The sequence below is a fragment of the Alnus glutinosa genome, chromosome 6, assembly GCF_958979055.1.
Source record: "Alnus glutinosa chromosome 6, dhAlnGlut1.1, whole genome shotgun sequence".
Lineage (NCBI taxonomy): Eukaryota > Viridiplantae > Streptophyta > Magnoliopsida > Fagales > Betulaceae > Alnus > Alnus glutinosa.
Window position 1 is genome coordinate 1,298,686 of NC_084891.1, and position 13,200 is coordinate 1,311,885.

The following is a 13,200-nucleotide window of genomic DNA, read 5'->3' on the forward strand; positions in this document are numbered from 1 at the left end:
ACATTCACATGCATAATAAATCTCATGCAAGTCTCACATGCATACATAATAAAATACAAGTTCTTTCGCTTGGTGCCAGGCAAGAAAACCAAAAGAAATATGATTAATATATAGGACGCTCTATGTATAGACCACGTTATAAATACTGAATATATATATATATATATATATATATAGAGCCAATCATTAGTTCCCAACCGTGGGGCGAATGGAATCCTATATATATATATATATATAGTGGCGGAGCCAGACTTTTAGCTGAGGGGGGTCAATAAATTTTTTTTTTTATTTTTTCATTTTGATAAATAGAGAAAAAAATTAAAGTTAATAAAAAATAAATTAAAAAATTAAAAAAATATAACTAAGACAATAAATAAATAATTCAATAAAATTTAATTATCGCTTAAAATATATAAATGTAACTTACAATTTATTTTGTCACACCTAGTGTTTATTTATTCAGTTGTCATCGACGAGTCTTCCTACTTTGAAATCGCTATATAATTTTTTTCTTTCTTTTTTATTATTATTATTATTATACTTTATTTTTATTTCTAAGTTATAGATGCTGCATGTATATATATTAATTTCCCCTCTCATGTGAACCTATTAAGTGACACAGGAATTTGGGAACTATTTTCCTCCACAATTCTCTCATCGTTTACCTCTGCAATGGGCTGAGGCTGACCTCCAAATTTAGGGACCACGTTATCGACATTGGTATTTTAGGACAAAATACAACCACGTGAAAGATGCTAAATAAGCTAGTCCCATTATATTTCTCATTCATGCAGGACCCAAGCGTCAGTTATAGTCCCATTTCGATCTCATTCAAGCAAGGACCCAAGCTAAGCCCACTGTGATCGATGCTAATTAATATGGAAGCACAGCCATCTGATAGACAGTACACTGAAAAGAGCCTCATTATTTCTCCACCTCTGGTCGAGCAGGGGGTCACTGTCCCACTGCCCAGACCTCTTCTGATATCTACGTACTCTTCTTTTTCTTTTTCTTTTTTCTTTTCAATTATCTTGAAATTCAATTGGGCCCTCTCTCACATATTTTTCCTGTAATTTTCTTGATTTATAAGGCTAGAAAAAAAGGAATCCCATGTCAATCAGTAGATGGTTACTTAATTAGGTATTTCTGTGCAACAATAGATTTATTTCAGCTTTCAATATTCAATTAATACATTTATTTACATCCTCAATAGTCAATAGATGCTTCATTTACATTGTATAATTCCCACCTGTATAATAAATCCTATTTTATTCAAGAACTATTATGCTACAATCAATTCTTTCAACTTCCAACATTCTGTTAATTCATTTATATTATATAATTCCCACGTGCATATATAATAAATCCCATGTAAGTCTCACATAAATAATAAAATACAAATTCTTCAGCTTGGTGTTGACCACGTTTAACGCTGAATATTTCTTTTATTGTGTGGTTTATAAATTTTCAATCAGTGCAAAAAGGCTTACAAAAAACAAGTGATCGGACAACTTATCGAACCTTTGTGGGTGGTCTCACTACTCTCGATGGTCAAATCTAATGGTCGGTGCCACCTCTTGCATGATGGTTAAGAGTGGCACCGACTACCAGATTTGGTGATCTTGTAGAGGCAAATAAAGACCTATACGTAAAACGCAAGTAAGGGCAACATTACTCTTTTACTATATAAGAAAATTGTTTGACCCATGCCTCTAATTTTATTTATTTGATTTCTTTATGCTCAGAGGTATTGAATATTCATAACTAACTTTAACCAATACATGACACTATTTGGTTTTAACCAATACCATTTTTTTAGCCTTTTTATAAGTATCTCCATCACGCATGTAGAAATGGAGAATAAGGATATGAGTCTATGTACATTAACAAGCAAATTTACATCTTCACCAATGCTTATAAAAAAGCCAAATAAATACTCTAACATGGTAAGTTTGATATGGTACTTTTAACATTAATCAAATAAATACTCTAAAACACTAAACCCCCAAAATTTTCTAACTATAATCGAGAGAGATGTTTTTCTTTTAAGCATGCATTATTAGTCAGATTATTCTCATGTAAGAATACCCACATGAAACCATGCTAAAAAATGGGACATGCCCGTAACTTTACTGTCTGAATTGTTAGCAATTCGAGCAACAAATGTGAGAGAGCTAATATAAAGCCCACCTGCACAAGCAAATCACCCACTTGCTTGAAAGATAAGCCCCATAGGAACTTTCTAAGCAATTCAAACAGCAAATTGTTGGGAATCCAGATCCTGAAACAAGTAAAAATAAATAAATCCTGTCGTGGCACAATCCATACAAGTTAGTACTATAACTCCCTGTCAATGAAGAAGATAATATGGGGAGGAAAAAGAAAAGGGACCAGAATTACGCAGAAAAAGGAACAATTGCGCATAAGAAAGATACTATATATAATATATACAGCAAGTTAACCACAATAGATTGATACTGTGCATGAATAATATAGAGAGAACGTTGAGAAGAGGGGTAAGGTATATCTTATAGTGATTATATGGAATACATGGCATCACTTTGCTAATTTTGTACCAAACGAAGGAACGGATCAATCACACACATCCTGGCAACTCTCCCTGCTGGACCAAGAAACAAGGCTATTGACATGAGGTAGAAGTGAACTTGACAATGGCACAAAACCCTTTTCCATCTCAACTTTTCTCATCACTTGGAGCTGGAAGTCATATGCATAAAATGATCCGTCTTCGTCCCTCTTGAAAATCATATCTCCTTTAATTCTTAAACTCAAAAGTGGAACCATATCCATTATACAACCCATTGTGATACTATGCTGCTTTGTCCAAGATTCACCCAACCCTTTCAAGATCCAAATGTCTATTTGGTTAGCTTCTTCATGAGTGACAAAACTTAAGAAATCACCCGTCTCGACAATCCGATCATGAGTTCTACTACTTTTTGGGAGTGGTATTGTATGAAACTTTTCCTTTTCCACATCCATGGACACTATGAAATCACTACGATCAATATGAGGAACCCAGTGCAAAGCTCCAATTGCTGAAACAGGCATGTAACCAAACCAACTAAAGAGTCCAAAAGAAGGTCCATTTACCTCTCTCCATAATCTTGTACCAAGAATTAAGATCTCACAACTGAGAAACCCCAACTCATCTCGAAACAGGTGCACCACTTTATAGCCATCAGTAACATTGCTTGATGCAAAGCCATAAGATTCATTGTGAGGAGGATATAAAGTACCCAGAGGAAGTGCAATCAACTTCCTAGTCACAGGATTCATTACTATTAGTCCTCCTTTCTTCAGTTTGTTATCAAGCAAGATTAGACCATTGCAAGTAGCCCTGATATTCCCCAAGCAACTTGCATTATATTCTACCACTTTGCTCCTTCCACCATCAATTTCCAAGTATTGGATATAAGACTTCAAAGTGGGGTCCATGGTTGGCAGCCCAAAAACAGGGACGCATTCTGTCTGAAGAAATTTTGCTTCAATTGAAATGGTATTTGGTTTCTCTGGCAGGATTGATGCCGAAGGAAAAGCATACAAACTTCCTCTTTTCTTTGATAATAGAAAGATCAAAACAGATTCAGATCGACGTAGATGGGCATCAACAAATACGTGGCTATTAATTATTGAATACCATGGCTTACAAACGAACCTTGACCTTTGAACAGAGTCAAGAGGAAGTCGAATGAGAATGTTTGAGATGCAATCTTTAGGAAGATAGGGGACTAGAGCCTCTTTTTTCTTCTTTTTCTCTTCCATCGATGATGCTCTCTCCTCCACTAATCTTAATAAGCTTGCAATCTTGTTGCCCATTGGTTTGGCCATCGGCCCTTCAGTGGATGGTCAAAACATGAGAGAAAATTAGGGGGGGCATTGAGGGGACATACACAATCAGTACCTTAACCTTCCAGGAAAAAAAATTACAATATTTACGCAATAAAGAGTGTATTAGCAAGGCATCTATGCATGATAATGCCATTTTGCACTCTAAATTTCAGAGATTAAACAATAATTGTAATCACAAAGAAGGAAAGGATAAGCCAATTAGGACCTGGCAAACTAAAAGGAAAAGAAAATCATATGATTAGTATCAGAAGTACCCATATGATAATGAAAATAAATCAATGCCATATCTTGCACATTTATTGTTTCCTCTACTAAATTAACTTTGAATTAAATAGACTCTAATTTTAGTAGCCATAAGTTCATATTTGCAGAACCTACTATCTTGCTTTTGCAGTATATACTCTGTCACAAATATAACATGTAAACAAATATGTACAACGAAAATGTTGAAGTCTATACACGCTTGGAATCAACTGGTAACTTTGAAGTTTTCAGTCTATAAAGTATGCCCTTTCATTTTCTTATTGTTGACTAAAACTCTGAACTAATCTATAAAAAAAAGATATTAGGTGTATTAGTTTGTACAGTATTTATTAAATAGGACCTACTGTATTTGTTTCCATATGTTAAAGCAAAATATTTATAAGGCATCGAGAACAGTAATACCAACACATAACGTAATCAGCAAGTTGGATGTGGTTATCATAAATAGCAACAGTAAGAAGTCACATGATAAAAGAACCTTTTTCTGGCAAGTACATGATAAAAGCACCAATGCAAGAATATATAGTAAATTTGATAGAGTCAAAGCTGTAAGAGTATGTGGAAGATTGCCAAAAAATAAGGTAACTTTATTTTATTATTATATTGATTATGATAATGAATAATCAATAGATGTGGAATACTTGATTTAATCTTTTTTCATAAGTAATAGGTTTTGTTAATGAAAGGGCATACCATAGCAAAATGAAAGTATACAAGAGGAAACGTAGAAAAACAAAAATAATTGAAAATTAAGACCAAAAGTTACACAAAACTCCAAAAAATGAAAGTGATGATAAACTACTAATCATTGTCAACTTGTCAACCAGCAAACTCAGAAACACCAATTTTACTTTATCAGTGAGAGCTTGATCCCTTTAAATGTCCCTACATTCTCGTACTGCATCATTGTAATTTCAATAGATGGATTACTTAATTATGCACCTAATAATTTATTTTTATTGAGGCTGATTATTTGAAATCCCACATAATTTATGTAGAATCACAAGATGGCATGAGATACTCTAGGATTAATTTTGGCAATCATAAGCAGTACTTGTCAGTTAAGCAAAAAATGTCGCAACTGAACTCTAATCTTTATACTCTACAAGTTACTTATCAAAAAAAAAATCTTTATACTCTACAAGTCACCCAGAAAGATTTCTTTAATTATGAACCTCTGGTAGATTATGGTCAACCCACTTTGTCCAAAGGAAAAAAAAAAAAAATTAATCTAAACTGTCTTTGTCACAGTATGAGATCTGCTGCAAAAAATTGACGAAAGTTTTACCTAAGGGTAGGTCAATTCAAAATTATGAACAACATGAACTAGAAGTGGTAGAATTATCACATTCTATTCTTCAAATCTCTTCATCCCTGTTCTGAAGATCTGTGGCATTATATTGTGGTAAAGTGCAACAATTACAACTATATTGGAAATCCCAGTGGCTATGGTAGCAAAATGTCAGTAAATGGAACACAATGATAGATTTAGAGAGAATGAAAGGAAAGCAAAAGAAGTCAATCGAAGTTTGGGATATTTTAAAATTCAATTCTTTTTTTCCGCTTGAAACCATGAAAGAATTTTCTGGCAAACAAAATGCAGGTAGCATTTACCAAATTAGAACAATTCAGTCAGACTGCTGTATAGCTATTATAACATGAGATTTAGCATGCTTGAGGCGACAAGGAAACCTTACCTTTTTTAGTTTCTTTGTGTAAAATACTCATTGAGGGATTCTCAATATTCATTTAGGATGAATAAACCTCAAGTGGCACCCAATTTGGTGTTGTTTTGCGAAGCCTCTCCCCTGCTCCAACCAAAATAGGAAAAACAAGAGACATGTATCAGATAAGGAAAGATCAAATCTTACATGGACTTCTGTAGAAGATGTGTACAGGGGTGAGTACAACTGTGGGATTTTCCAGGTTTCCATTATTTTGAAGAGCCCATAGACATATCATTACCAATTCATAAGGAAACAAAAACGATATGGGACAAGTAGAAACAAGAAGTAGTACCAAAGGCTTCATTTGCAGGAGTGGTTGATAGTTGAAACTTCTTTCTTCTATTGTAATAAATATTTCTGGTCTGAGAAACCAGAGGACAAAGAAGTTTACTACCTCCGAGAAGACAAACAGAACCATCGGAAGATCAATATTTTCAATTTTTGTAGTGGCCTAAAAATTTGAGGAAGGCAGAGATTCATTTAAATAAGGGGGAAAAAGGACTGTTCATACATGTTCAGAAAGGTCTACATAACAGGGAAATGACTGTTTGGGTAAAATTAGGGGACTGATCTGTCAGGCGCAAATGACACTAGCCAACCATTGCCAAAGGGTGTCGGGCACAAATGACACTACCTCTTAAAATTCCCAGTCATTTGGTCCATGAACCATCTCATAAATGAGAAGCATGACTACAAAAGTAATCTCCCTATGAAAGCAGGTAGCATGGAACCTGATATTTCTCAAAAATCCTTGGACATTTTTACCTTAAAGATCAACATGCAAAAGGAATTCAACCCTCACAAAAGCCTACCACAGAAAACTACAATGCTCACATATTCCAGATTAGTTTTTTAAAATGAACTAGAACGACGCACTTATCATAGTTGCAGCTATAACCTTTTATGATAAGAGTTGGGATGACAAGTCATAAACAACATAGAGTAGTTCCCAAAAAGAGTTAAATTTCAGTCATTTGTCAAAGAAAATATCTGGGGTAAAGGTTTTCATCATGCAAGATTTCAATCTTGAGGACTATGAGTTGATCGTAACCAAAGCTCAATTGCAGCCTATCAAAAGGTGTCAGATCCAATCTGTATGCCCAAAGATTAGCCATAATCCAGAAAGGAACAGGATAAAGGAATGCTTGACTTAAAGATGCATTATAGGATAAACAGAAAGTATTTTGATCTGAATTGCTGGACTCATTCTCACAATTAAGTTATGAGGCCCCAAACAAAAAGTATACGCTTTGGACTTTTAAAAGTCTGGATTAACTGCCAATTAATACTTCCTCCCTTTGTAGCAAGGTGGACGGTGAAGTCGTGGGACCGGATGCCTGTGTAACTTACCAATAAAAAATTGAATTAACCACAAATTATAACCATTTTGTGCAGAGAGACAGGTTTAAGGAAAATCAAGCCTTTTCCATTCATTCTTCAATGTTGATACACATTTCTTATGCTCGTATTCAACTTAAACAACACTATTTTCATACTCACTAAGCAATTATGACATGACCCATATAAGAATTTCCCCTCCACAGTGACTTGAACTTTGTTCGGTACTTAAAGGAAGACAAGGCTCCAGTTAATGTAGCCTACAACACTGAGCCGTAGTTTGTAAATAAAAACCGATCCTCCATTTCTTCTCATCAACTTTGTCTTCTTTTACATCAATGAAACGCCTACCATTTCCTTGGTGCAAAAATTCAACGGAAACTAGAGCCAAAGAAATAACATGGCACGTAAAAGAATCCAATAAAATGAACAGCCTCTCCTTGATAACAAAACTCTATTCCGAATATCACAAAAATTTCCCCACAACAAATAACATGTTCATACACCCATCTATTTTGGAGGAAAAAACAAAGACGCCCATCATGCTAACTATGAAATCTACTTTGAACCCACAAGACAGTGAAAAATAAAACACCCCAACCAATTGTCCAATCGAAGCTTACGAGCATGTTCATGCTTTACCTGATGCTGTGTCCTGGAGCCTTCTTTGCCTCGAATTCTTAGGCTTTGCGATGAAACAAAACCAGAAAGCTCCGTACTTTTCTCAAGGCGATCGGTCCAACAACACCATGTATCTATCGTTGGTAGCAATATATTTCTTGCGAGAATGGAGAGAAGAAGAGGATCATTGGTTGACCTTGGTCCTTGGCTTGACCCCTGTGTCGCTTCCCCTTCCGTTCTGCGCAAGGACTTTGTTTAAGGTCTCGGACGCCACGTGGGTTGAGCGTTCATTTGATTCGATTTGGGCATGGAGGCGTATTAGGCCCAATTCAGTTTATCTAAGGTCGATATGTTTTTTTTTTTTTTTTTTTTTTAAGGGTTAAATACGTTTTTGTCCCATAAAATTTAAAAACTTTATTTTTTGTCCTATATGGTTCATTCGTATCGGATATGATACTTCATTTATGACTAAAGACGGAGATGGTACCTCGTCTAACTTCCATCCAAAAATTGAAAGAAGTACACGCCAACACTTCTAAAAAGTTGACACGTGTCATATGTCTAATTAAAAATTAAAAAAACTTTAAAAAAAAAGATTAAAAGCTTTAAAAAAAAAAATTGAAGAAAAAATAAAAATGAGGAGTGGCTCATAGTTAGTCTTGGGGTGGTCGAACCCTAAACTTTTTCTTTTTAGCCATCCCCAGATCGAGCAGTCCGGAGTGGCCGAACCACTACCAAACCAAATGAAGGTGGCTTAGCCACCTTCAATGCTTGAAACCACCCTATTTTGCTCTTTGGGGGTGGTTTGGCCACCCCCAAGGGCCATGGGGTGGTTCGGCCACCCTTAGACCAGTCATGGGGTGGCTCAACCACCCTTTTTTTTTAAAAAAACAAAAATTTAAAGCTTTTAATTTTTTTTTAAAAGTTGTTATTATTTTTATTATTTTTAATTTTTATTTAGGTATAGGACAAGTGTCAGCTTCTTAGAGGTGTTGACGTAAGCTTTCGTTAATTTTTTAACGAAAGTTTGATAGAAGTACCATCTCCATCTTTAACCATAAACAAGGTACCATATACGATACGAAATGAACCACAAGAGGCAACAAATAAAATATTTAAATCACAAGGGGGTCATACGTATTTAACCCTTTTTTTTAAAGGCAATTTCCTTTAAACTAGATTAAAAAGAATTTAGTCTATTAAACTAATGCATTTTTTTGATACGAAACGAAACACATGAGGTAACAAATAAAATCTTTAAACTACAAGGGGTCAAACGTATTTAACCTTTTTTTAAAGACAGTTTCCTTTAAAATGGATTAAAAAGAATTTAGTCTATTAAACTAGTGTATTTTTTTAATATATGTGTGTGTGTATGTGAATTATATGCTCCATTAGAAATACACAGTTTGAAAATTATATGCATTTTAAATATATATTAATTTAAATTCCAACCCAATATCAAAGAAAACTTTATCCATCAATCCAAATTTAAATTATTTTAAGATCCCATGCAATTAGGCTCCTTCTCTTCCAAAGAGCACTAGTAGCAAATGCCCTACAAGTGATTATATTCCCTAAAATATGGAAAATTTGAAAAAAGTTACAAAAAAACAAGCCACAGCAGTTGCCCTATTTTAGGACTCCATCCTTGAGAAGCTACATTGGGTAGCACTGTAGCTACCAAATAGATTATTAGAATTGAAAAAACCCGAAGCTCTCTTTCATCTTGCCCACTTTCTTCTTCTTCTTTCTTTTGCTACTGAGCCATGAAACTCCAATAGTCCAAGCTGAAAATCGATGACCCCTAGTCGACGCTCACCACATGTGATTGCTCCTACAGCTACGTGACGGCCCTGGACCTCTCCAGGTTCAATATTTGACGCCCTCTCGCCGAACCTCGGCCATTCCTCTCCAACCTTTCGTCGCCGCCAACCAGCTCTCCGAGCCCATCCCCGGCGAGCTCTCATCTCTCTCCGGGTTCAATCTCTCTGACACTCTCTCGCCGTACCTCGCCCATCTGAGCTTCCTCTCCAACCTTTCGTCGCCACCAACCAGCTCTCCAGGCCCATCCCCGTCCTCCACGACAAGCTGAGCAACGCCATCCTTAGTTGGGAAATTTCCAAGAAAGTCACATTTCCCAGTCAAATCTTTCCAGAGAAAATCCTCTAGTCTTTGATTTTCTTCTGATTGTTTCTAGTAATTTTGAGGTTCTCTTTTTACGTTATTGTTTTGATTGCAATTGAAGGTCAAGGAGCTCGAGAAATTCAGAAATTGCACCTTCTGGAATAAAGTGTACAAAAAAAAAAAAAAGGAAGAAGAAAGAAAGTAAAAGATAAAAAAAATATTATTTTAATATATAGGGAAAGATAAAGGGAAGCTGCCGTGTGGTGTTTTTGTATTATGGGAAAAAAATGGTTTGGTTTCTTAAATTTTCCCTAAAGTGGTTGGGAATCTGCTGCTAGTGCTCTAAAGGTAGTTGACATCGGATCAAAATTCTTTGCAATTGGGTATCCTGCAATTGCTTGCTTCTGGCAAGTGAGTAGAAAATGGATTAGAATCCTCTTAAATAATATATTGGAGTTTGATAGAATTTGGATATGTAATTGTGAGAGATCATTTATAAGACCCACTTGGCTGGATAAGTGATTGAGCAACATAATTTTTATCCGGTTAGATGGGTCTTATAAGTGGTCTCTCATAATCATCTGTCTGAATCGTCTAAAATTCTCGCAAATACAAATACAAATATTTTGAGAAGATTTTAATCCGTAGATAATTGTAAGATATCTTCGATGAATCCTACCTACCTAAGTAAGTGTTTGACCCGCTCAAGTACCTGTTCCGGCAAATAGGTCCATCAAAGTTTATCACAGTTATAGAATCTCAATCCATCTATGTCAATTTCTAAAAAATTGGAATAATAATTTGATAATATCAAAAACTTGGAAGTTTAAAATCAAAAGTAATGCTATAAATTATATTTTTCTTTCATAATTATCCCATAATGCTGATATGTTAGTCCAACTAAACCTTCATTTTTTTTTTTTTTTTTTTTTATAATGACTAATTTAGAGATTGGATGAAAGTATCACATCTAGGACTAGACAAAAACCCGCCCACCCGTCCCGACCCGCATCCCCCGCCCTATAGATAACGGTTTTTTGTGGGTATGGGTTGGATTTTGCCCAACCCGTCCGGGCCGGGTTGTAGGTTGGGGTTTGACCCGTCCCGCCTCGCAAAAAGGAACAAAAAAAAAGTTAAAAAAACCATAGGTTCCTAACCCTAACTAAGGCGCCGCACACTTCATTTTTTCTTCTTTTCTAGAGTCTTTGACTCTCCATTCTAACTTATAACCCTAGTGCCGCACACCTCTTCACTCTTCTAGACTTTTCTCTTCTCATCACGACTTCACTTTAGCCTCTGCCTCGTCTTGCGCCGCTCTTCAAGGTTAATTTGTTTCTCTCTCAAGCTCTTATTCTGTTTCTCTTAAATATGTGTTTTTTTTTTTTTTTTTCCCCTGATTTCTTCATTGGGTTTTCAAGAAATCTTTGTTTCCTTTAGTTTATGATATCTAGGTCTCTTTTCTTTTGGGTGCAGTTGTTCTTCTCGTACTTCAAGGACTTGGTGGGGCGAGAAGTGATGGTGGAGCTAAAGAACGACCTTGCAATCAGCTCCACTAACAAAACAAAAAAAAAAAAATTCACCCCACCCCACCCCGCCCCGCCCAACACTCACCCCCCCCCCCCCCCTTACATGGTTTCACCCTTTACCATGCAGTTCAAAGGTTGGAGATTCTCAACCTGCAAGGTTGCGTGGCGGGGGAAAAAATGACAAAAATTTGCCTCGCTCCTTCTTGCCCCGTGCTCACCCCTAATCACATCAGCATTATGAGATAATTTTGAAAAAAAGAAAAGAAAAATAAAGTTTACATACCCTCTAAAACTACCATCCAACTAACAATGACCCCCAAACTTTCAATTGTGAAAGTACTTCAACTTGCAAGTTTAAATCTCTGGCGATTTTTCCTCTACGAGTAAGAACTTTTTGAGTGTGATAATGGAGGAGGGGAGCCTTCCGCTTTCCTCCTCCCCAGTAGGTTGTTTTCGGTCTTGTTTTTAAATAAGTTTCATTTTCTCTCTTTGGGTGTCGTTGGCAACTACTAAGGTGAAGTGGATGTGTTTTATCTCGTCCTTTTCCGGGATGGAGACGTGGTTTTTTCGCTTGATAGGGTGTAATGGCGGACGTTTTTCTCCCGATTCGTGGCGCCCGGTGTCTGATTTCTAAATAGGAGTTCGTGATTTGCAGCTGGTTTTGCCGGAGACGCAATTGCGAGAAGTCTCGCACTGGGTTAGGGTTTCTTCCATGGGTTTTCCGGCCGGACAGTGTTGATTTCATATGGGAGGTTTTGATCTGCCGCTTCTGGTTTGGTTAGCCACGCCGGAGACGAAATAGCTCTGTTGTGTTTTCGTGGTAGTTTTGCAACAGTGAGGGTCTAGGGTTTTCCTCTGGAAGGCGGTTTACGGGAACGGGAATCGGCGGTTTTCTAGGCGGTTTTGTTTTTCACCGGTTATCTCGCCATTGGGGTGAAGTGCGGCGCTTAATCCGGACTGGCAGTGCTTGATTGAGAGCGTTTTTTGTTGGGTGCGGTTTAGGAGCGTGATTCAAGGACCTTTTCCAGATTTTTATGGAGATTCAGTAGGTGCTTCCAACCGTTTGCACAAAAAGGGGAAGTGAGAGAAATGGCATGGCTTTTGCATTTATAGTTGTTTTTATTTTTGTTTGCGTCTTGTTGTTTTTCCCCTTAGTTTGTTGAGCTAATGGTGGAGTTGTTGTTTCCTCGGTGTTGATCTTGAGGGGTTGGTTGTTGGTGTTGTTCTTTTGGTAGTGCGCTCTGTGCTGATCAACCTAGTCATTGCTTTTTGCACAGAATGTGTGACCGACTCCCTCCAAATATAAGGTTTATATCAACGTAGATGCATTATTCTGTTTGGCTAGGTTTTTATTTGTAGCATTCTCAAGCGTGAAGTCGCTCTTGGATTGTATGTACGCCTGACTTTATTTTTCAAGTTATTGTTTAAGAGTTTCCATCTCTGATGTTATAAAGCTTTTATGCTCTGGTTGATTTCACATTTTAATGAGATCAAAAATTTTTCTTCAAAAAAAAAAAAAACTTTCAATTGTGATAATATCCCCCAAACTATCAGCCAATTGTTAATGTTCTCAAAGGCGAGCAAAAAGACAAAAATACCCTAACAAAATTCAATAAGACAAAATTACCCTTATAAATTTGAAAAATGAAAAAACTAAAAAAAGAAAAAGAAAAAAAGAAAAAAAGAAAACTAAAAAACGAGAAGGACATAAATTAGTTAGAAAC

General features: G+C 36.2%; 1 protein-coding gene across 1 annotated transcript; it reads right to left on the reverse strand.

Annotated features, from left to right (window-relative positions):
• Window positions 1-2,416: 2,416 nt before the first annotated feature.
• Window positions 2,417-8,109, reverse strand: LOC133870863 (putative F-box protein At2g02030). The gene is made up of 3 exons (XM_062308108.1): window positions 7,845-8,109; window positions 5,835-5,945; window positions 2,417-3,857 (listed from the first exon to the last, which is right to left on the reverse strand). The coding sequence occupies exons 2-3, from the start codon at window positions 5,884-5,886 to the stop codon at window positions 2,593-2,595; spliced, it is 1,317 nt and encodes a 438-aa protein (XP_062164092.1). The 5' UTR covers window positions 5,887-5,945; window positions 7,845-8,109; the 3' UTR covers window positions 2,417-2,592.
• Window positions 8,110-13,200: the final 5,091 nt, after the last annotated feature.